General features: G+C 37.5%; 1 protein-coding gene across 2 annotated transcripts in view; it reads left to right on the top strand.

Annotated features, from left to right (window-relative positions):
• Positions 1-23,620, top strand: part of SNX9 (sorting nexin 9) — a 63,310-nt gene extending 39,690 nt beyond the window's left edge. For both annotated transcript variants that reach the window (XM_071549248.1, XM_071549247.1), the window contains exons 7-18: positions 373-457; positions 1,167-1,292; positions 1,563-1,680; positions 4,342-4,472; positions 5,850-5,953; positions 8,514-8,617; positions 11,300-11,377; positions 16,279-16,355; positions 17,259-17,348; positions 18,776-18,890; positions 20,318-20,409; positions 21,555-23,620. In XM_071549248.1, coding sequence (XP_071405349.1) covers positions 373-457; positions 1,167-1,292; positions 1,563-1,680; positions 4,342-4,472; positions 5,850-5,953; positions 8,514-8,617; positions 11,300-11,377; positions 16,279-16,355; positions 17,259-17,348; positions 18,776-18,890; positions 20,318-20,409; positions 21,555-21,602 — 1,168 coding nt within the window. In that variant the 3' untranslated portion in view covers positions 21,603-23,620. The remainder of the gene's footprint in view (positions 1-372; positions 458-1,166; positions 1,293-1,562; positions 1,681-4,341; positions 4,473-5,849; positions 5,954-8,513; positions 8,618-11,299; positions 11,378-16,278; positions 16,356-17,258; positions 17,349-18,775; positions 18,891-20,317; positions 20,410-21,554) is intronic.
• The last annotated feature ends 1,430 nt before the right edge of the window (positions 23,621-25,050 follow it).

The following is a 25,050-nucleotide window of genomic DNA, read 5'->3' as shown; positions in this document are numbered from 1 at the left end:
AATAAGAAATGTCAGGTGCAAGAGCATCTCTGTGTGTGTATATTTCCAGAGAGGGTGGACTTCAGGAGAGTGACAGGGGTTACTTTGTGTCCTCCTATTATGTTTGCTCTGATGGACTGCAGAGTGCAAATAGCCCTTTGGTCTGGAAGAAGAGGCCCTTACTACACACACATGAAAAAGAAAAAGCTACATGTCAGTAGCTAAAACTTTTCTGCTTTTTTTCAGGGCAAGGTTTTGGTTGTAAAAGTAATTCACATATTTCCTATACTTGAGAAATACTTAGGGGTTTTTTTCCCTATAATGGCTGGTAATTCTACATATGTCAAAGGAAGGATAATATGGAATAAACTTCTCACTTTCTTTTGTTGTTAGATTTCCTGGATTTGCAAAACCTGGAATGGAACAGTATCTGTTGGCAAAGCAACTAGCAAAACCCAAAGAGAAAATTCCCATAATTGTAAGTTGGGGACAAGAGTGTAAGTTTTTTGTGTGGGTGGTGTGCTTTGTTTTGGGGTTGTTTACTGATTTGTTTGGTTGGATTTTTTAATCCTCCTCACCCTTCCCTTTTTTTCCAACTGACCTTTTAGCCTCAGGTTGCTATATGTACTTGCGTTGGAAGAAACTGATACTAAACATGTAATTAGAAATAGAACTGTCATAATAAAACTAGTAAATGGGATAATAATAATGATTGTTATTATTTTCAGTACTATTTTGCTTGTGCTCAATATGCATTGTGATCATGAAAATGAGCCTTGTTGGGATTGGGAGGCAAAGCAAATGCATTACACTGTCTGTTAGTTATCTGGATACTTATATGCAGGAGCTAAATTTGTAAAGGTTTGCAATGTTCAGTCCTGACAGTCAGATGATTTTCTGATCTAAAAACCAAACCCTTCTGGTTATATGCTGTTTTGGTGAAATGTGATTGAAGTAGCCCTAGACTTCATCACTCCTTTGCTATTTTTTGGGTAAAATTGTAAAATATACAAGATCAGCTCAACTGGGGTCAGTCATCCCTAGTTGCAAGAAACCCCTCTATTTCCACACTGTCAGTCTCTCACTGAAATCAATGGAAACTCTCAAATGAAGAGAGAAGATACTTGTCTCCTTGTTTACATGTGGTACAATATGATGTATTTAAAGATATTTGGAATTTCTTACAGATCGGTGATTATGGCCCGATGTGGGTATATCCTACCTCTACATTTGACTGTGTGGTGGCTGATCCCAAAAAAGGTTCTAAAATGTATGGTCTCAAGAGCTACATTGAATATCAGCTGACCTGCACTGTAAGTGTGTCTGAAATAGGATCTTTTGTCTTGCAAATATGTGTAATTTGAACATATAAATAATACAGGTTGTGTGACTTAGCCAGAGCATTGTAAGAGTAACTGGTAGTTGTTACACCTTTTTCCCAATGAGTAGCATTGCAAGTTCATCTGTAATAAGTCTCTAAATCAGAAATTTTATTTACATTCCATGTGGCTACCATTCTGGTCATGTTTCGTGTCATTATCTGTAGATGCCTGTCAAAGTTCAGAGTTGTGTTTCTCTTACAGAACACTAATCGGTCTGTCAACCACAGATACAAGCACTTCGACTGGTTGTATGAGCGGCTGCTGGTTAAATTTGGATTAGCCATTCCAATCCCTTCTCTCCCCGACAAGCAAGTAACAGGTAATTTTTCCTGGTTGTGAATTCATGGAATGGGAAATAAGGAGATCACTTTTTTATAAGGTTCGGCTGTTTCTTACAGTTTGTTTTTCCCATTATTTTTAAAGAAGGTATCCAAAAACCCCAACCTTTCACCGTTAAAACCTTATGATGAGTTGTTATGGCCAATTTATAATGAAGGACCAGTACTAAGAGAATAATTTCGGAACTCAGGGTTAATTATCTAGTCCAGTGATTAAAAAAAAGCTAATTAAAAGCAAAACAAACCAAACCCCTCTAGTTACTACATTAAATAATATTTATTCTTGAAGAGAAGAGATAACTATTTATGCTCCATATTTGCTGATTGTCTGGACAAATGTTTTTGAGTGAACTTTTAGGTTTGGTTTGGGTTTGGGGTTTTTTTGTGGGGGTCAGGGTGGGAAGGATGTGTTGTGTTTGGTTTTGTTTGTTTTTTTTTCTTTTGCATTTGTTTGTGCATATATTACATTGTAGGAGCTTTGAAGCAAAGTTCACAGAGAAAAGGGAGCATTCCCTGACAAACTGGGTTTTTTGCTTACAAGTGAAATGTTGCAGCTGTTTCTCATCTTGCTTGATTTCACACTTGATTTAGAGAGCATCTTTCGTTTGTATAACATTCTGCTCTGGATTGATGTCAGTTCAGATTGACCAGACTCTCTGAAGCTTGTGGAAATCCTGTGTTCTGTCTTCAAAAATGTGGGATTAGACCCTTTAAAGGCATATAAGTTCAGTCATTGCAATAGAGTATGGCAATGCCTATGATTTTCAGTAGTCTTTAGCCTCCTTTCTACAAGGACATTCTAGAGCGCATATGAAGAAAAGAACAGACACCTGTATAGGATGAAAATGCATTACTTTTGCCTATTTCCACTTGTGTGTTTTCTGGTAAGATTTTTATCCAGCCTGTAAGGCAACCAGCTGACAACAAACATACAAGTGCCGGCGTGTCGCCAACCATGTGGCTGTGGGCATCACTGAAAATGCAGGAGCTCGGCTGTGTTTAAAGAAAGCTAAGCATTGATGAAGTTGCTGGGATAAATGCCGAGGAAACTGAAAAGTGAGGAAGTGACTTCTTCCGATTAGCCTCGTGTTTAGAATTGACCAGCATTTTTATTTAAACATGTGCATGTGGAGTGAAGGGAAACCAGAAGACCTGATGAGGTCTCTAGATTTCAATGTTACTATATCTTAAAAGACTCAAGAGTTTGGCATCACAGTTAAATGTTGCCTGTGGATTTCTGTCTTCTGGAGTCTAAAGGAGAAAGTAGCTCGCCTCATGCTAAAACTGAAAAAAAAAAGCATGCCTCTTTTTCTGAACTCTGGGAAAAATGGTGCTTATCTTTCATTGTGTTTAGAAGGCTTCCTTCTGAAGATTGTCTAGAAAAGTATTTCTGTCTGACAAACTGACTTTGCTTAGGATCCTGTTTTTGCTCGTGATGATAAACTTGACCAGCATGTAACTTCCAAATAGTACTGTTCTGTTTCTTTGCATTCCTTGCAGGAATGCTGTGAAGAATTCTGTATAGGTTAAAGATGAAACAAAGTATTACTGAGGGGTATGTAATGTCTCTTCCATCGCTGTTGATTTTTTGTTTGTTTGGTGGTTTTTTTGCTGGTTTGCAGAAAAAGTACCCAGACCCAAGCTTCATTTTTGATAATTTTGTTCTTTATCTGCTAGTGTTGCTAGTTTCCATATTTGCGATAAAAATAAAATAATAAATAAAACCAAACCCCAAACAACTCAGCCTTGTAGAGCTGCTGCTATAGTAACTATACAATTATATTGAATTATATTGAAAGAGTACTTGCGTTCAAGGCTTGTCATCTGTGCTGCTATGGAAATTAAAAGAGTTGGGTGCTGGAGGAATCTCTCATTCTTTTCAAATACATCCTATTCACTGTATGCTTTAGAAGTCTGATGTCATGTGTTTTTTAAAATTAGAAGGTTTCTCTTAGTTTGTGTTAAAACTAAAAGGTTCTTATGAATACACAGTGATGATCCACTACTGGTTTAAAAAACAAGGGTTACTTTTTTAGTTTGTGTTAAAAATCTCTTTACCAAAAAAATCAGTTATGCTTTTACATGTATGTATGTATTCTAACCAGTTTATATATAGCCTTTATTGAGATATTTTGCCTTTTTTCCCAATTCACCTGTATGGAAGTATAGGAGGTGCTGCTTTTTAAATCTGTAAATCTGTAATGTCAGTGCTTTGTTAGCTAGTACATGACAACTTGTACAGTAACTAACTCCTTTTTCCTCAGTGTTTGAGGCTTACATTGACCTTGAGTTTACTAGACTATCAGAAAAATATCTGCATTTCAAGACTGTGGCTGGCTTCTCTCTTGGGTCATCGGAATACCTAGTTTTTCCATCCAAAAGTTGTTGGGGTGTTTTTTCCCAAAAAAATGTGTTTGAATTGTGGGCAGTCTCAATATGGAGGACTCTTGGTCAGTAATAAATATGCTGTAATTTAAGGTTCTTCTGATTTGTTGACATATTTCCTTCTTGTAAGTTCTGAGTCTTTAAATGGTTAATGACTTACCAACTGAATTACAGGTTTTGTTTCAATTTAAATGAAACAAAAAAAAATGGAGGGTGCTAGAGTAGAAGTTTAACAATTATTGTTCAATATACAACAGGGCGCTTTGAAGAAGAATTTATCAAAATGCGCATGGAGAGACTGCAGGCTTGGATGACGAGAATGTGTCGCCATCCTGTCGTCTCAGAAAGTGAAGTTTTCCAGCAATTCCTCAATTTCCGAGATGAGAAGGTAGGAACTAAAGTTCATACATGGACTGAGTTGATGGTGTTCCCCGAAATGCCCCTTCAGACCAAGAGTTCAGCTCTGTGGCCATGTCATTTGCCTCATACTGCCCCTGTGGGCAGTAGTGACGGGCTGGAACCTGCTGCCTTTCCTAACTCGGGTGATTAGTCAAAACAAGGCATAACATTGCTCATGGGAAATGCTGTACACCGTTCCAAAAGAGTTTTGCTCTTTAAAGTAGCTGTGTTGCTAATCTTTTAAGGGACAGTTTGTGTCCTCCATCAGAATTCACCATGCATAAATACTCTTTTGACTGTTTCCTTGCTCTGTCTCTGCTTGATTTATCAATTGCTGTGATCTTCTGAGTCGTGCTACTCTGCTAACAAAAGCTACATTGTAGCATATCTATATTGTGTCTGATCCTGTATTGTATTTAAAAACAACCCCCTCCCTCAAAAACACAAGTTTTCATTGATATGGGTTAGAAAAGTGTTATGCTGCAGTCTTACCTAATATAACCAGCCATTTTGTATTGCCCCCAAACACATATTTTATTTTGAGAGGTGTTAATAAACCTTCAGTAAATAATAGTTTCTTCATGATTGAGCTCCAGCTCTGTTACTAATGAGGAAATAAATGGGAAAACTCTCTTCTGCTTTTTCCTCAAAATAATCATACTTCTGAATACACATAGATCTTGCTGGGAGAGTAAATCATCCAGTCTGGTCTTAAAAGCCTCCAGAGTTCAAGTCCTGTGTAACTAAGGTCACAGCTGACCAATCTTGAGTCAGAGGTTGGACTACAAACCTCCTGTGGTCACTTCCAACCAGAATTATTTTGTGATTCTGTAAGTAGAGCTTAACATAGTAAGTAGTAGTCCTAGTGAAGTGCTGTTTGGATGGTTTGGATGGCTAGTGGAGAGTTGTGTAATGGTGCTACCTAGTCATAAGTTTGTAGTTTCTTACTTAGGGACTGATATAAACAGAACAGATGTTGCAATACATGTGGAATTTTTAACCTTTTTATCCTTCCCACTGAGGACTTAGTATGGCTATTGCAGAATAGCTTCATGGTCTTCTTGGACAGCTTCTCATACCAGACTTACCACATGAGCGGAGACAGCTGAATATAATTGCTCTTACATTGTATTCCAGTAATATTCAAGAAGTGTCTGTTGACCCCAGACTCTAGAAAACAAAGTGCATAACAGGAGGGGGGAAACTTTGGGAAACTGTAAGAAACCTTGGCTCCACTGAAACTTTCATTTAAACGTTTTAATTTATAGGTGGTCTGTCAGTTCTAAGCATTTAATTCAGTGCTTAAGTATGTGCCCTTAATAAAGCATGAACAGTGGTGGTCAAACTTTTTTTTTAATTTCTTCAGGAGTGGAAAATGGGAAAGCGGAAGGCAGAAAAAGATGAAACTGTGGGAGTCCTGATCTTTTCTACAATGGAACCAGAAGCTCCTGACTTGGACATGGTAGAAATGTAAGGTGGTTTCTTTTTGCATGGACACTATCTGTATAAACAGATACTGAGCTAAAATAGTAGCTCACTATACCAATACACAGCTCAAACAGTAAGCGTGCACATATCCATGGATTAGAAGAGATTCTCATCAAGGCAGAGCTGAAAAATTATTTAAATGTGAGATGTTCACATCAACACCTGCAAAGCTTGCTGGAACTCCATGCGATGTCTCTTTGACTTCACTGGCTGAATACTGATCCTAAAACAATTTATGCAAAACTAGCTGATGGGACAGAGTACTGTCAGATGCTATGGAGTTATGTTTTATATTGCCATGGAAGTACATTTTGATCTCTAATCCTTCAACAGTTCCAAAACATGCTAGACTTACCAAATAGCTTAGGATAACTGCAGGTGGCCAAATAAAGAGAACTGTTTCTGTAAAATAGTTTTATGTAATGGACGCATAATATGATTCTAATATCTGTAATTCATGGAAAGCAAGTAAAAGTGACTTAAATTGCCAAATTTCTTTAAAATTGGGTTAATACACTTTTTGGGATATCCTTTTGGAAGTTCAAATGGATATATTTATTATATATGTATATATCATGCATTTTTTAATGTGTAGTTCTGTTGGTGATAGACCTTTGGGTCACACAGAAAGAAAGGTTGGATTTACTCTGCAGCCTCTATTTCACCCCTTTAGGCTTAATAATTTTTCTTACAAGATCTGTAGTTTGCTTGTTGTTGTAGAACATGGATATTTTGTGTGGATAAGTTAGATAGATGTGTTTATAGTAGGAAAGCAGTAGTGTACTTACACCTGGAAATATCCCAGCATAGGCTTTATTCAAGTAATGCAGTGCATATTAAGATAGATAAAATAGCTGTGTGGTGGCAGGCCTATACTAGTAAAATAACATGGACATTTTTAGGTCACTTCCACTTTGAACATCAGGATTTCAGACTTGACTGCTTTTCTTAAGTGATGTGGTTTATGTGTATCCCAGTGGCATAAAAGCTGAAGGGGTGAACAAAAAGGAGGATTTCTTAGTTAGGGTGCAGGAGAGAGCATGTGCTACATACAGAACCCTGGTAGAGAGCAACCAGCATATGATCTGCTAAACAGTTTGTCCTCAAACAGGGGGAGGGCAGACAAGCAGGCTGTGGGGAATGCTCACCAGAGGGTGCGAGTTCCTGTCTGGTGCTGGCAGCCTGGAGTGGTTCTGGGGACCTATTTCCAAGCAATTGCAGGGATAGCTGTAATGTCTCAGATGTCCACATATTCTAGTGCCTGGGAGTGCTCTTAAAAGTGTGAGAGTGCACTCTTGAAAGCCATTACTCCTGTAAGTGGGCAAACCAATTTGTTCAGTAAGTCTCAGGCTCTTCAGTGAGAAGATGCTCTTTACTGGAACAATTTTGCTTGTACTTTGACAGTCCTGTGTCATCCTGGTTTTGACTGAAGGATGATAACCCTGTGCTGGTTCATGAGCTTTTTCTGTGATCATGATACCATAAAGAATGAAGTACAGAAAATTAAAGGATATTTTGCTGCTGGGATAATGAGGGTAAAACAAGAGTCTCTTGGAAAGCCCAGGTGTTGTTTCTGTGCAAATAACTCTTTATGTGGGGTTTCTAGCTGAGGAAGGAAGTGCTGGTGGGGAGGTGGGAGTCTTCAGGAGGTTGGGCCATGGTTGGAGCTGCTGCCAGTGATCTGAGGAGTTGCTCAGTGTCACCTTGCAATGAGAACTGTCTCCTGCAGGCTTTGGCTGAGAGCATTTGTAAGATCTGATGCAGTTTAAATAATTATCACTGAAAATTATAAAACAAATGTTCAGTTTTCTTTTGTAGAGTTCACAGATCTTTACTGTGTACTTAGAGCTATGATAATGGAAACTGATAGATGCATGAAAACATGCTTAAAGTCACATACCAGTTCAGAATTCTCTTTTGAGCATCACTGATTTTTTTTTTTGCTCCCTATAACACAACGGTATTGTCAATATAATACGAAATTATGCATATATGTTTCCCTAGGAGAACTGCTGTATTACTTTTACTCACCTATAACAGACTTATTAAAATATCTGGAACAACTGCTTGTGTTTTTTCATAGTTGTACAAATTTGACTACTTCTGTTACATGTAATTTCCAACCAACATGGGGGTCCTTATATTTAAGTGTTAAGTGCTCTTAAGGATGCATCCTTCTCAAATCAGATTTTGCTGTTCTATTATGATTTGAGCTCATTGGGGAGGATATTTAGGTAGTAGCCTTCCTTTTTTTTTTTTTTAGAAGGTAACTAAATATGGTAAGAATGATAGTCCAGTACTACATCTCAAACAGAGAGTGAAAAATGAAATTAACAATGCCTGTATCTCAAGAGGGAATTCTGAACTCAGTTAAATGACAGAGATCTGAAGGAATTTATTTATTTCTCTCATAACGTTTTTAAGACCTGGTTGACATTACTAAACATTTCAATATTGTGTTTAAAGTTTGCATTACGTGTACAAATTTGCATTATGCATCTATTAAACTGCTTTTTGTTTCTGCTTTTTTAAAATGCCACAGAGAACAGAAATGTGATGCAGTGGGTAGGTTCACCAAAGCAATGGATGATGGAGTTAAAGAGCTGCTGACTGTGGGACAAGAGCACTGGAAGAGGTGTACAGGGCGTAAGTGTCCTTCTGAACTCTGCAGTTGTTTGTGCTGATTTTCTCTGGTTTGTTGGTTTTTTGTTGTTGTTGTTTGTTTCAATGTCTATATCAAGGTACATCTTAAAATTAAAGGAACTCCTAAATTATAATGAGAATTGTGCAGCATTCTGGCTGCTTTCAGAGTCTGAGAGTATAACTTGTGCGAGCTTTTTGTTGGTATGTTTGATGCGGGGGTTTTTGTTGGGTTGTTTGGTTGTTTTGGTTTTTTTTACCTCATAACAGGAATATCTGGTCCCTGCCCATAGGTTTAAAAATACTTAAATAATTCTAGTAATGTAGCTGAAGTCCTTGTTGGACCTGTTCTCATGTATTTGTCATTTATCTACCTCTTAGTGACATGGGCAAAGCAGACCTGTCTATTTGATGAAATTGTAAATAATTGCGTCTTATTAACCCCTTACTTAGGATTATTGCATGCCAGGAGGAGTGATTTAAAGATGAAATGAGTTTAAGAGAAAAAGAAAAGAAAAAACAACTTAATTCTAACTTAATCTTTAGCCCAATTCTTTTTTTTTCCTATCTTGTCTCTTCCTTCCCACAGATATTTAGGGTTGCAGAACTTCACACCAAGTCCCTATGACTCTGCCTGGGCTCTAATTTCCTAGTCCACAGCAGTGTTCAGTGTTTGTGGCCACCACAAGGCAGCTATTGAAAGGAAGCAGGTACTACAGCTGAGGATCATAATAAGAAACACTTCAGGGCAGGCTGTAGTGTCTGGCAACCAAAGACCTATCACATAAATCTCCTCAAATCTCCTTAATTTTATTTTCCCCCTCTTTTAAATCCCACAAGAAAACATTGCCCCCAGACTTTGGAGTAAGTACATCTCCTGAGTTACCTTTTTGCCTCTTTGTAATCTAACACTGCAGCTAAATATCTGGGGCTGCCCAGAGAAAATGGGAAGTAGAGAAGCCCCATCTCTTGTGGCAGTGATTACATTAGATTTGAGGTTCCATAGGATGTTAACTTTGAATTATTTACATTTCCCCACTTTGAATGAGAGAGTTTCTTTCTACATGTCACTGACCTTCCTGCTGGTCAAAAATAGCCTAACACATGACAGAGCTCTAACATGGTACAGATCTCGCTTCACTAGGAAATGACGCTGAGGGGAGAGTGGAGAGCAGGGAAGGAATAAGGTTCCTCAGATGAGACTAGAAAAACAGCATTGCTTTGCAGTTAGAGAAGCAATGAGCAAACCAAAGGCTGGCTGTGACTTGTGCTTACAGTAGAAATTCAGTATTTTTTAAATGGCTAAAATCTACCTAAACATAGGACACTAGTGCTTAAGATATTAAATTACTCTTCTAATACTTACAGACCTTAATTAGTTACCATAAATGCAGTATTACAGTTGTGGTTATGTCAAAAAAATTAACTTTTAATTTTTCAGACATTCATAGTGAAAACAAAAACACCGAGACTGCAAAACTGAAGAATTTTAGTAGTCTTTTAGATTTTAGGTTCTCTGTCAGCTCTAGTCCTCACTCTTAATCAGAAGTATTTTTGGCACTTCCTGAGCAATAGTTCCATGCCTTCCATTCAATGACATTTAAAATGACTTGCAGTGGAAACTTCTTAAATGCAAGTGAAAAGAAACCAAACATTCTTCACTGAAATCTTCATTGGGAATTCAGTAACAATTTAATGGCTGATAACAGAACTCCAGTACTCTGAATTGTACTTCTTGTATGAGATATATCAGTTCTCATAAATAGTCTAACTTCTGGACAAGAGCTTGATCAAAAATAATCAATAATATTATGCAGTTCAGGGGACTTGGATTTTGTTTTTGTAGTGCTTTTTGTACCACACAAAGGGTTTCTTCTGTAAAAATCAGGTTGTGTGGGATGCTAGAACAGCTAAAAACCTTCAGTGTATTGTCTAAATACAAATATTTGATAACAAAATCCATATCTACTTGGGGTTTTTTCTGCTAGTATAGGTAGCATACAAGAAATTGCTTTCGCTTTTCAGATTGCTTTTTAGGCTTCTGGAGTGGTGCTATTCAAAGTGTTAAAATGAATGCATTCATAAATCACAGCTGCTTGACTTAATTGTAATGAAGCAGTTTATGCATGCATGTTCAATAAACAGATTATAAAACCCTATTTTATTATTCAGATAGTCACATCAATTTTTATCCCTAAATAATCTTGGTTTCTGGTGCCTTTAAATATAAAATTAATGATTTGAGGAGAGTTTAGACATTATAGGTCTGTATAATAATCTCCTCTCTTAAAATATTAATGAGACCTATTCTCCATATCACACTGCTGCACTTCCCCCTGACCCCCATGAGGGGGACGAAAAAGGTCTCACTCTATACATAAAAGGATTGAGCTAGCAGTGCAGTGAGATGATTTTTTTTTTGATAGCATTTACACACTGTTCCCCCAACTGTTTGTACCTTTCAAGAGTACACATTGCAACTGCTTTATCCAGTTTTGGAACATGTGTAGCAGGGGAGGGGGTAAGAATGTGATTGTAAATGTGTCACTAGAGAAAACGTGAGACCTATTGTTTTTTTGACATCTGCTTCTATCAAGTTTTGGAAATGCTGTAGATTTAGTCTCACTTACCCTTGTGAGGTTTTTGCTTCTGTTTTCCCTCTTTTCCTCACCCTTTTCTCACTTTCAGCGCTACCCAAGGAATACCAGAAGATAGGAAAAGCATTGCAGACCCTGGCCCTGGTCTTCAGCACTAGTGGATACCAAGGTACTTCTATAGCTTCATTTGTACTTTACTTAAAAAGAGGTATTTTAATTATATCATGCTGCATTTTTTTCCTGAAGAACTTAATGCTTTCATCTTTGAGCTTTAGCTGTCAAACATGATTCTGGAAAAAATATATTAGGGGTTTTTGTATTCTAGTCTGCAATCTTGTTTTCTCTTACTGTATAATCATGTGGTGGGTTAGTGGTGGTGGAGGAGTTTAGCTTGATCTTTTAATATATAATCTGGTCACTGACTTAACTGACAAAATGTGCTGTAGCATTTTTTTGTGATTTCAAAAGGAAAGAGAAGAAAATATGGCCTTGAAAATAGCTGTCATAGAACTATTGTGTGACTTCATGATATAACAACTCCACATGAGGATGGAAGACTTATTACAGTATTTTGTAATCCATTATGTGGCTGGAGAGTTGGCTACTGTAGCCTTTTCTTGTCCTTCACCTTGCTTCTCTTCAAGAGCCATAAAATAGAGCCTGTGATGTTAGATATGAAAGTTGTGAGAGGGAAAAGGAGGGCATCAATTGCTCAAAGTTCTCCTAAAATGTAGTCTTTAGATCAAACTTAAAATCCTCCTTTGATATGTTAAGCTCTGCTGATGTTTTCCAGATAACTGGGAAGTATTTCCTCATATATAGAGGAAGCCTACTGAATCAGTTTCCTCTGGGATTCTCCTTTCAAATGTGTTTGTCTTTTTGGAGTTTTTTTCCTAGACTTGATGGCAAAATTGCTCAGTTCTAAAACCTTAAATGTTATAGCATAGAGGCTTCCTGAAATATTTCCGACTTAGAACTACTAGTTGGGCAGTACTTACTCTGACTACTCATTTATCCCTTGCTTTGTACTCATAACAACATTTTGCCCCATAAACCATGTATTAAAGTGCAACCTTCTGAAGCTCAGGTTCTCTGCTGCTGGAAGCATTGGAAATAGGCATAGTCCCTGTAGCTTGCTCTCATCTGTGTTCTGTACTTCAACAGAATGACTGCTTAGTTAGAATTGGAGCATAACATAATGCCTAAAAGGTTTCTTTTGGGTGTGAGAATGAAGTAGAGGATTTGCATGGTTATGTACTCTTAGCATGGCTTAGAAAACTGTAAATCCTAGCCAGGTAGAATCTGTAGCACGAATTCTTGACAAAGGACTGAAAATTGCTTGAGTTATAACACACATTCTCTTACTAGGGTAAAGAGATAACAATATGGCTTAAAGCTAGGGTACTGAATTTGCAAATCAGCAAATGAGGGAAGCTTCAACTTCATTTCCAGCATATTTGAAAGGTATGAAAGAGTAGTTCCTATGATGCTTGGGACTAAGGTGAGGATATCTCTCTTTGCTGTTCGCCCAGTTGTGCCTAGTATCTTGTTGAGGAAAATTCTCTTCCCACAGATGCCTTTTTCTCTGATTCCATATATTTTGTTCTTTTCAATAAATAGTACACCAGTGTGTTTTTTCTGAATTAATAATATATGAGAGTCTTTACTTTTTATATGGAGTTCCAAGGAAGAGAGAGCAAGTACAATGCACTCGTGGCTTTAAATGTCTTCATCCCTGCTGCCCTAACTCTGTCCTGCCAGCTGTTTGTGTACAATTTCACTTGATCGTTCTGTGAGGTACAGATCTGTGGATTGAGCAGACTCTGTGCAAGAGCCATAAGCACCTGGATTTGAATTGACAGGATGCAGCTTTTCTGATCTTAGTATTTAAAAGATGGCACATTCCTTCAAATGAAGAAGTGGTAGCTAGGCTGATCATGAGCTATGATTTTTCTGGACTATCAGTAAAAAGGAGTGGCTCATTCAGTCATACTTAAAGGCACTCAGTTCACTTTCTGTTGGGAGCCAAATCTCTTCATCCTTGTTTTTTGGGGTTTTTTTGTTGTTTGGTTGTTTGGTTGGCGGTTTTTTTAATACTAAAGTTCTGGAAGTTTGGCATGTAGGCCACTGAAGATTGCAGCAACTGATTTGATGACACAAACAATTTCAGCTTTTCAGCTACTGGTAGCTGATTTCTGACATCCTATATATACTGTTAGTTTGTTCACTTGCATAGTTAAGATGGGATGTATCTATTGTCCTTAGCAATCTCATCAGTGCTGCCTTGCTTGCTCAGCAAATGTCTACTGCCTTCTCTTCTGATTTCTAGCCTAAAATGTTTTAAGATTGCACCTGGCAAGATGCACTCACTAATCTGACTCACTGAAGCTCTTTTTCTTGTGCTACAGAATGAGTCTTATCAATTAATTGCCAGCCACAGTGCATATTAGGAATCTGTCCCTGGTATTTGCAGAGGTAAGGGTACCTTTAAAACTATTAAGGACACATTGAGAGGTTCTGATTTAAGTTGTCCATGGGCCTATGTACTGTCCAATTGGTTTTAAGAACATGTGCATTCTTTGCAAGCATGATCCTGGTCCAAAAATGCATATTGGACAGCAACAGAACTTACCTGGAAGTGTCTTGCAGCCTGGCAGCATGTTGCCTATCTTAGTTCATCACTCAATGCTCTTAGGTCAACGTGGCCATAAATAACATAGCTTCTCTTTTGTAGCACCAAATCTGGATGAGTCTTTCTCCTATATTAAGAAAACATGAATGACTGGAATGCCATTCAAGCATAGTAAGATCTCCTAATCCTACATCACCCCTCAGGAATTCTGTTAGGCTGTTCCTTGCAAGCTGCGCTATCCTGCCAACTAGCAACAGGCAAATCTTGCCTTACAATCTGCTTGTGTGCTGAATTTGTTAGTCTGAGATGTACTTATCAAGAAAAATTTTGCTACAAATAGTTGCTACTAGTACATCAAGCTTCATAATTTTTCTCATTGAATTATATTGAAACATACTTTGAAAGAAAAGAAAACAAAAACACTTCCTGATGAAAAAATTCTGCTGTCCCAGTCAACAGAGTATTCGTTCCCTAGATATGTCTGGTGTATTTCTTCAGAAATTATTATCATTGGCATTTATCAAGCAGTTGAACTGCTAAGAGACATTCTATTAAATAACTCCAAGAGGCTCCTCATAGTTTTACATCTTCCTTCATCTCCTTGTGACAGGATGCAGGTCTGTAAACAAAAATATCAGTTTCATCTTGTGGTTGGGTTAAAATACCTGTAGAATATTACTGGCCATTTTAACTGTTCTTTTTGTAATAACCTTTAGTCAATGCTTTTAAGCACCCTCTGTTTCTGGTGGGGATATGTAATGCACACCAGCATAACTTCATGATAAATGTCAGCAGCATTTAGGGCTTTCTGCTTTTCTATTGATTAAAGAACCCTGACTCTGCTAGTAGAAAAAGCTCTTAATGTACCCTGTGCCTTCTACAAGCTGGCTTTGTTCCCTGCTGCCCCAAATTAAAGGGTATTGTAGATGGGAGGGTTTGTCTAGATTCTTTGGAGCTTTAATCTATGCAGGTTCCTTGAGTGAACTCTGCACAGAAAGGGAGGATTTTCTCTTTCAACTTAAATATACATGCTCTTCCTCTTTCTTTTTCTCCAGGTAGGAAAAGTCATTGTCTTTTAGGGCATTATGAAATGTACAACATCATCTAGATCAACCTGGCTCCTGACTCTAAAACTACACCATGTTTTATCCCAAAATCTAGGAATCAGTTTGTGTAGCAGCAGTTACTTCCAGGTTTCTTCAGAGCAAACATGGGAATTGTGAAATACTGAAGTTACTTAAGCCTGCCTGAAATAAATTGATCACCTCCATGGTTTGTTTATTGTTTTAAAAAATGTGAAGATACCTTTTGAGTTATGTACCTCTTAGATCTCACACTGGGAGTTTATGTTGGTTTTATTTTTATTTTATCCTTAACAGGCTCAAATAGGAGAAAAAATAATTATTTCATTAGCGATGTTTTTGTTGTTGGACTTATTAATCCTGAGGATCAATCACTTTCTCTCAAGGATTTTCGACTTTATGAAATCAGTCTAATGGAGAATAAGAATTGATTGATAGAACTGAAGCAACATTCAGTCATTACCTTGTTCCCTTTAGGACATGCTAAAATGAAGGAATCCTATATAATAAGTCTCTAACATAGATTAAACCGTATGTTGTAGTAAAACAAGGGGCTTTAATGCTCAGATTAATCATTAATGAAATCAATGGTAATTTTCAATGAAGTCACTGATGAATGTCTATTGAATAAAACCAAAATGTTCATAAAAGAGTAACCTTTGCCTAATATCAAGACACATCTGAAAGCTTGAGAATAATATTTTTTTCTTAAACTAAAGTTTGATATCTGCAAAGTGTATACCTTCCCCTTTCTACTCTCTACCTCAATTTGCTTTCTGTACTGTTGACTTACATGCTTTGGTCAAGTTAACAAGGATGGAAAAAGTGTGTGGTCTTTTGGGAAGGTGAAGTGCCATGAAAAATACAAGAATGTAAGGCTTGTTTCCATCTTTGTCCAATGTAGCTGTGTCCTGTTAGTAATACAGTGTTATGGTGCTTGTGATGTTGTCTAGCTTAGGATTTGTGGTGATGTCTGTATTGTTAAGTGTAGATTGTAGGGCCCTTTGATCTGTTTTCTTTGATGATGAAAGTTAAAAACTCACTCTGAAAGCCAGTGATTTTTACAGAGCTTGAAAATATTATCTGAATGTTCCTAAAGGGTCAGAAATCTTGTTGGCAATGAAAAAGGTTATTTGAGCCTCCCGCTTCCTATCTGCCCTTGGACCTATTTTCTACAAGATCTTCAGTTTTTTCCTCCTTTAATATTTTTCTAAATTCTTTATTACTGCTGTTTATAGAAGGATGGCTAGGCATTTATTATTTATAATAAGCTATTTTATAAGTTTACTTTGAATCCAGGCAAATTTCTTGTTGTAATTGAATTCCTATAATTTGAATGTTTATGTTTACTTTTAGGAGAAACTGATCTCAATGGAGCAATAACAGAAGCAGGGAAAACCTATGAAGAAATAGCCAGTCTTGTAGCAGATCAGGTAGGAGTATTATGAATGCACTGGCATAGTGTGTACAAACATATGTGAATCACTTCTGACTTTTTTTCTCTTCTGTTAAAACATAACTACTGGTGCTGTAGACCAATTAAATGAAATTGCTATTAACACTTTTTAAGTGCACTTTCATCTTTTCTTCACTGTGTCAATATAGAAGGGATGTGGTGGGGAAGATATTTCAGTTGGTTCAGAAAGCCCAAATCCTGGTTTCTAAAATACTAAAATGTTTGCTTCCTCTTTAAATGCATTTATTTTCTGATGTCAGTGAGCTGCCTTGTCAGGGATAGTGTTTCTGCCTTCCCTGTGTACTCCCCAGATGTCTACATGATCCGGATCTTGTCTATGTTTCATTGCTTTGACAATGCAGTTACCTGCTTCAGTAAAAATCTGTCTGAAATAAACCTTGATTGGTGTTCAAGTCATAAATTAATCTTTTGTCTGTTAAGCTTAAAGTCTCCAAAATGCAGATCTTCTTTATCTCAAAGTAAAACAAGTTGCCAAGTTGACAGCTAAGGAGGTGCACCTGTGCCTTTACACATTTGTATAAGTAATGAGATTGTACATGTGATGAGGTTGTACTGGTAACTCCTCTTGAACAAAATCTAAGGCAAAACCCATCCCTTCATAAGTTATTGTTGATTAAAACAAAGGACAGAGGTATCTGCTCACTGATGCTTGGTGCTTTATTCTAAAAATCTTATATTTTAATAAAAACCTTTTCTTCTATGAAAAAATTTTCTGTAAATAATTATTACTTTGCTTTGGGCTTTTTCTATTCTTTCCTTCCCTTTTTTATTCTTCACCCTTTTTTGGCATCATAATTTCTTTTCTGTGATTGTTAATATGCCACAGACACTTTTACTAATGCTGATACTTGTTTATTAGCCAAAGAAAGATCTTCACTTTTTGATGGAAACAAATCATGAATACAAGGGATTTCTTGGTTGCTTCCCTGACATCATAGCAGCTCATAAGGTACGTGAAGAGCCCTTCCTTTGGGGTTGGGCAGTAGGGACAGCAGCAAAAGTGGTGGTGTGGTACCTGCATTTGTCCAGCATTGTCCCTGCTTCTAGAAGCACTAAAGTTTCTGTGAAACTCATGTGTTGATTTTTAAATTAAGAAGTACTTAGAGGGGAGGGAAGCTAGAGCGTGTCTCAAGATTTGAGAATCTCATGACTTTCTGTCATAGCGGAGCAGAAGAGGGTTCATGTCTTTGTTCAGGTTGACTTCATGTCCTAGTGTGGGGAATAGTGGTACTGTAAATTTGTAATATATGAGCATTATGTGATAGTTGATATTAAAACCTTACCAGTATTGTAGGAAAACTTGTGTACACTTACATGACTGGCTTACTGATGTGTGATAAATAATCATGCACTACCTAAAAGTTTCTTTTATATCAAAAACCAGACAAGAGCTGACATTTCTGAAGGGAACTAAAAACAAACAAAACAAAATACCAGCAACAAAAAACAACCAATTGTTTCTCTGTAATACAAAAACTGTGATGTCTGGGTTTGGATATTATGCCTTTTTTGTGGTCTTAGAGATTTCCTTATGGTCATGTGCCTGCTGTAATGTATTTCAGGAGACTAAAAATTGTGCAGTATTAAGCAAGTACATAAGTATGTGGTTTGTTTTTTTTTATGACTTGAAATGTTAAATGTATAAAATAAGAACATACTTTTGAAGAGCAACAAAGATAAAAGCATATCAGATTTGTGTATTCTTTCCTTTGGACATTTACAGTCGCTCATCCCACAGAATCACTGGGGAGAAATATAAAAGGAGAGGGAATGTTTTTAAAACCTGAAACATAAGCCTGCTGCCAAGAGACATGTAAATAGATTCTCCTGAATGTCGTTTGGCACAAATACATTGTGTAGGAAAGGCGTATCTTTTTGTGCTTATTATTTATGGGACAAAGGGATTTTCCTGAATCGATGATTATGCATTGCAATGAATTGTAGTCTCTTGAAAAATAGCTCATGTTGCCTCATTTTGTACAATGTGCAAAAAAGGTTCTACAGGCGTTTGATAATTCGAGGCTTTGGGGTGTCACTGAGGTTGTTCAGCTGTATTTTGAAACTTGGTCCTTTTGTCCTCTTTATATTTATATATATATAGATATATCCTTGTGTATTTCTGCCTGTACCAAACTCAGCTTGCTGATGACTCTGTTCATGCCTGTGTTTGAAGTCACTTTTTGCAAGGACTCTTGAAAGCAATAAAGTGAAGTAACAAGCTTTGGATGAAAATATTAGAAGGCAGAAATCAGTATTGTGTGTGTATGTATGTATATAGTGCACAAACTCAAAAATGTTGCTAGTGGCATTTTAGGTTGCTATAGAGACCTCAAAGTTGGCTCCTGTTTTAATCTTTCCTGCATTATGTTTCTACAGGGAGCAATAGAAAGAGTGAAGGAAAGTGATAAGTTAGTTGCAACCAGTAAAATAACACCACAAGACAAACAGAACATGGTGAAACGTGTGAGCACCATGGCTTATGCACTACAAGGTAAACCAAATTTTGAGCTAAATAGCAATGTTATAGACTTCTGAAGGACATCTGTTAAGTAACATACTTTGAAAGAAAATCTTTGTACTGGAATAAGAGCTAGGCTTGGGTTGTTTGTGGTGGGTTTTTTTTGTGACCTGCTTAGACTTTTTTAAATTGCAGTTATTTTGCAACCCCTCTCCTTTTTTTTTTCTTCTAAATCTCACATTGGGATAGCAAGAGGCACATGTTTTAAAAATGCAGTTAAAAAACCACAGAACAGCTACTCCAGTCTGATTCTTTGATTTTGAAATGATATTGTCTCACATTAAGAGCATGAACCCTAGTGCAAGAAGCAGTTCATCATGAACAGAGGTGTTTTTCTGACTCATGGTTTAGTCAGACACAATCCAGTTGAGATTCATGTTCTTGTGGATAAGATTTTATTTCCTGGATGTTTTTTGAATGGTTTTTTTTCCTCCTTAGATTAGAGATGGTGTAAATATGAGATGCAGGACACTGCACTTGGAAAAACGAGGGAAGTGAGGAGTCAGGTCTCAGTCCTGCGGGATATCAAGCCCTTAAGTGCATCCTGTGACTGACTTCAAGAAGACTACTCAGTGATGAGGGAGTTGCATCTTTTTTAGCTGAGTTAAAACCAAGAGTATTCAATATTTTACATAACAAAAGTCAGAGCAGCACACAAAATTGATTTTAAAAACAACTAAGAAAACTCCCCACCCACTTCTTTCTGGTCACAGCAATGCAAGAGGATTGTGCTGTATACTTGGCAGTTGTGGAACAGACTTCTAGGATGACTTCTGCAATCTAGAATATTTCTTCTCTCTTTACTGATATCTCAAACATATTTAACTTTTTTTTCCAGCCCTAAACTGTGATCTGATGAGGTACAGAAAGTGGTGTTAGGGATTCAGTAATGCTGTTTCTCAGGTACCTGTTGAAACAGCCTCATTCATGAATGGGTCAGACACTGCTGGCTGTATCTTTTTTTTTTATGATCAGTTTGAGCTAAATATTTACGGCTGTGGCTTACAATTTGATATCCATACCCTTGGAAATCTGAATGTCTTAGCCAAAATCTGCTGGAAACACTTCAGGAAAGAACAGTTACCTCAGTAGGAGAAAAATCTGCTTGTGTTTTTTATTGAATCTTTGTACACCTCAGTATTGTAATATAAGAATGTGACTTTGTCCAGGAAGTGTCCAGATTTTATTTGTGTGTAATTGATATCCTACCAATTTTACAAACAGTTCCATCATATCTTGAGTGCTACAGGCAAAACAAGTTGTGGAAACATGAGAACATTAACTGTGCTGGCAGGGCTGGACACTGAGTCTGTTGCACAGTTACTAACCTGAACTGAGTGAAGCTGTTCCTAATTACAAATGCATCTCTTAAATAATTTGTCTCCTGGGTCTCATTGCAGCTGAGATGAATCACTTCCACAGTAACCGGATTTATGACTACAACAGCGTCATTCGCCTCTATCTGGAGCAGCAGGCACAGTTTTATGAAACGGTAAGGTGCAGTATTTCAGGGCTATTTCCTTGGAATGTACTGTGCTGCTACCTTTATAAGAAAGACAGTACTATTAGAACTAAAAAAACAGTGTTCAGAAACCTTAAAAGAAGTCAAGCTGTCAACATTATCTTTTTTCAATGTCAGTACTAGAGTTATAAAGAATTTTAGTTCTGTGTTGTGCAGTAAGCAAGGCCTGCTGCACAGAATATAACAATAAAACATTTGAACAAAACTTTCTTCCCATAGGATGTGAGTGATAAGAGAAGCTTCTGTGATTTAAAGCCTGATGTACACAAGCATGGGGCAGGAGGGACCGGAGGGGTTTAGGTGGCATTCAATATGTTAAGTCTGAGAACTCTGCCTACAACCTTAGTTCTCATGCATGTATTCCTTGTGTTTTCGTAATAAAACCAGAAAACAGATTTTCTAATGTGGTGTACTAGTAAAACATGCAAGTTTGGGTGTGCTGAAACTTGACTTCTATCACTTAAAGGAGTTAATTGGTTGCCCTTCACAGCAGTAAAATTTGCCAGTGGGGCTTGAGAAGTATCTTTAGTGGATGACAATTTTAGATCTCCCATCAGGTCACTTTGCTTACTTTCTCTGACACATCTGATAGGGGTTAGGCACAGGTTTCCCCTTAGCTGCTTTCAGTCTCTTGTCCAGTCTGTTCCAGTCATCCTGGTTGCAGCCTGACCAGTTTCCTTGTACCACCTCTCTCTACCTCAGTACATGTTTACATGTGGGGTCTTGGCTACCACAAGAGCTGTGGGGACTGCACAGGAGCTCTGTTGGGATGTTTCAGCCTTGTTTCAGTAGGGAAGTGGGTTTCCTGAAAAAAATTTGGCTTCATTGCTGTAGCTCTCTGGTGTAGTGCAGTGCTAGATAAGCAAATAGGCAAGATGATGGCCCTGCCTAAAATGCTTTCTCCAACACAACCTGAGCAGTGAAAGTACAAAATGAACAGAGCAGAAAGTGCATATATGAGAAGGAAAGTCTTTATAATGAATACTTTGAGAGTTCTACATGCACAAAACCTGCAGTTTTTCATCACATGAGGAAACAATTTCTTACCCTGCAATCATATTTCTGCACAGTGTCAAGTGACTACAAATTAAATGTGTTCTGTTTCTTTGTTTCAGATTGCACAGAAGCTGAGGCAGGCACTCAGCCGCTTTCCTATGATGTAGAAGATAAGGAGTAGTCAACAACAAAGAGCAACTCCAAAGTGCTTTTTTGATATGGGGGAATGCAAATAAAAACTTGTTACCTTTTGCTAAAAAAAAAACTCAAAAATCCCCCCAAACAAACTAAAAAAAAGGCAACAAACCCAAACCCAAAACCTAAATCCAAACAACCAACCCCACAAGAAGAATCAGTTGTAGAAAAAAGTATTATTCAAAATTTTACTTTATCAGCCTTAATCATAAGTTTCTGTTATCTTGAATGCTCTCCCATTTGTATCATCATTTAAATAAAAACAGCTAGATAATGCTGTCAGTTATAGGGATCTAAGTTATCGAAGTGATATTGCCATGGACTTAATGAAGACGTGTGTCTATCAGATGTTCTTCCAAAAACATAATCAACATCAGAGTTACACATTTGTATCTTTTTATTAAGTGGGAAGGCAGACAAACTTGAGAAATTACTTAATACTCATATTCAATTGACCTCTCTAGCGATTCATAACCAGGAGGAATTATATTCATGTATGTTTCTGGCACATGTTCAGGATAATCTCCTGAATGAATGCTTTGTTCCAAAGTTTTCCTTCCCATATGCAGCCATGGCATACTGCTCCCATTATGACTTCTGGTAAATATAATTCGTTCTTCCCTTTCTTCTTTTTCCTTCTAACTAAATCTTGTACTTGTGGCACACCACCTCAGAGCTTATGTCAGGCTCACTCTTTCTCGCTATGCACTGTGTAAGAAGACAAAGTACAAACAAGGAATGAGCCATTCAGGAAGGTGTGGAAAACGGTTTCCCGTACCAGCACTTTGACCCCCCCAGTGTTGTGTCATAAGGCACTGGTGTTCTACAGGGCCAGCTTCCCCTCTGAGAGTTTGAAGTGTTTCACCAGAGGGGCACTGCCACATCTAACCCCAACTAGTAAAAGTCCCCAGATTCCAACTAAGCTCAGGTCTTCGTGTAGTAGTATGTTATGCTGTTGGGTCAGGTTAACTTTTCGTTGCCTTCTAATGCAAAGTGAAAGGTGACAAAAGTACTGAGTAATCACATTAGGTATCACACAAACTCTGTGCTTTGAGCATCATGTTTTATCAGTGTCCTCTTTCATACTACTGAAATACCACTTGAGGCCTTGGCTTTTCACAGAATCAAACCAAAAAAGCCACCACCGACTGTGTTCACAATGGGCACCAACTACAGTAATTCACTTCTTGCCATAGGCAAGAAGGAAAGCCAAAATGCAGGTTTTGCTAAAATGTGCCTAGAAAATAAACATTTTAGGAACAAAAGCCCTAGAACAGGCATTTTACCAATAAGCCATTCTAAGTGACGGGTACAGTCTGCTGGTTCAATAGTTGCCTTACTGTGTTTTGCATTGGTATTACTTTTTTGTGCTAGAAGGAAAATCTAGGTCTGCCTGAATAACCTGAAGCCAAACCAAACGAGACTAAGCCTAAGTCTAGATGCTTTTCAGTGTCATGAGTTTTGTTCACATTTTATAAATCTTGTCTTTTTCTTCTCCCAGTTTTAGTTGTTTGCTTCCAAAATTCCATAGCACAGTGTTGTTTGATACAGCCATTTAAATATGTACAAATTGTAAAGAATGTGTATAAATGTTTTACAGCATGTAGAAGCAGCTTATATAATAAATTGTTACAATATGTACAGTAAATTCTGAAATCACTTTTTCAAGCCAGCATTTTTTTAGTATTTGTATATTCACTTTTTGGTAATGAAATCTTTTTGTAACAGACTCTTAATTTGGGAGGGGGAAGGGGAGTTCTTTTTACCGATCTTTAAATAGCTCCATGTGCACTAAAGTTGAAGGTTCTTTATATTGAATAGACTGTTTTGGAATCTTAAGTGTAAGCTGTGCATTCTCAGTGCAGAAAAGCTATGACAGCAGCAACTGTCAGATGCAACGTTTTGGCAAAAAAACCCCAAACAAAACTGTTTAAAGACTTTAGTAAAATGAAGTTAAACTGATAATAAATATTTATGTATATCCACCAGACTATTTTATCTTTTTGTTTGAAATCATCATGTTGGTTTTTAACAGGGTGAATGCAGTATGAGGCAAATCTGCCCTATAGTTTTTCCCCAGCTTACACATACTGGCCAGCTGAGGGATGAGAAAGCATCCATGTGTCTTCCATAAAGCATGCATCACGACTGGATGGTATAATAGTGACTGCAAACCAGCAAAGGCTACGCATATGTTGTAGGCTTTCATTATTCAGGTCAGTCCAGCTCGTGGTGGATGGAACCCTCCTGACTGCAAATCAGCAGTAGAGCACAGTGCTGCTGTGTGTTCCTGGCTTTGTGTCGGCATGGTGTTGACCCAGAATGAAAATTTGGTTGTCTTTGATATTTGCTTTTTAAATTAGATATAGTGGCATAGGTAGGTTCAGTGAGTTGGGAGCAACAGAAAACCTGCACAGTGAAGATGCAGCCATAAAACAGGAATAACGAGGTAGCCTAAGACTTGAGTGGTGCCCTCCTGTATTTTGTTTGTCATAGCTGAATAATTAATATCTGGAGCATCAAAAAGTGTAAATACTCTTTCCTGGCTTTTGCTTTCCTTCTAGGGTGAGCCGAACACAATAGCCCAATGATTTCACAAAAGACATCAAATGCCCTAACTGTTGGGTTTGACATTACACTTTAATTGCTTATTCCATCACTGCTATTACATCCAATTTTAAAACAATAAAAATGTAGCTGTAGAGAGGGGAATGCTGCCTGTATTTCTTGTTTGCAGTTAATCTGACATGGAATTAGACTGCAGCAGGCTTTGTTGCAATGTATGGTATCTTTTTGGAGAAGTACTGTCTACTGCAATAAGAAAAAGTGTTCTTTAATGAGGCCTAACTTTGCATGAGTACTAAAATTTTTACATTACTGAGCAATTCCTGTTTTCTGTGACAAGGTAGTTGAGAAAGTATCACCATAACATCTACTTTATTCTGTAAATCCTAATTAAGTAATATACATCAATTTAACTGCTACCAAAATGAGTCTAGTTCAGTTTGTTAGAAGAATAATTCAGACTAACAGCCTCGTAAAGAAAGAGATGCAACTTTAGTGCTATGGCTTACTTTGACATACACGAGACACCCTGCCAAGCTGGACTGAGGCCAAAATTACTCTCTCCACAGCCTCATGGTGTGTAGTCATCCCACAGCAAGGAAAGCAGTCACTAGTTCTGGTAACTGCTGCTTCTGCCTTTCTTAGTGCTTCACACTGAGATATGGGAGCGTACACCAGGGAGAGACCACTCAGTTGTGGTCAGTTGTTTTTTCCACTCTATGTATTTTGCATATTTTTCTATAACTCTTCTGATAAAATTAATGCTAATAACTGATAAAATAAGTACAGAACAGGAGAAATAATAATTTGAGCAGAAAAAAACCTTTTTTTAGTGTCTAAAGACCCTCTAAAAAG

Source organism: Pithys albifrons, chromosome 2 (assembly GCF_047495875.1).
Source record: "Pithys albifrons albifrons isolate INPA30051 chromosome 2, PitAlb_v1, whole genome shotgun sequence".
Classification (NCBI taxonomy): domain Eukaryota; kingdom Metazoa; phylum Chordata; class Aves; order Passeriformes; family Thamnophilidae; genus Pithys; species Pithys albifrons.
The sequence above is the reverse complement of the archived record's forward strand: the minus strand, read 5'-3'. Positions and strand labels throughout refer to the sequence as shown.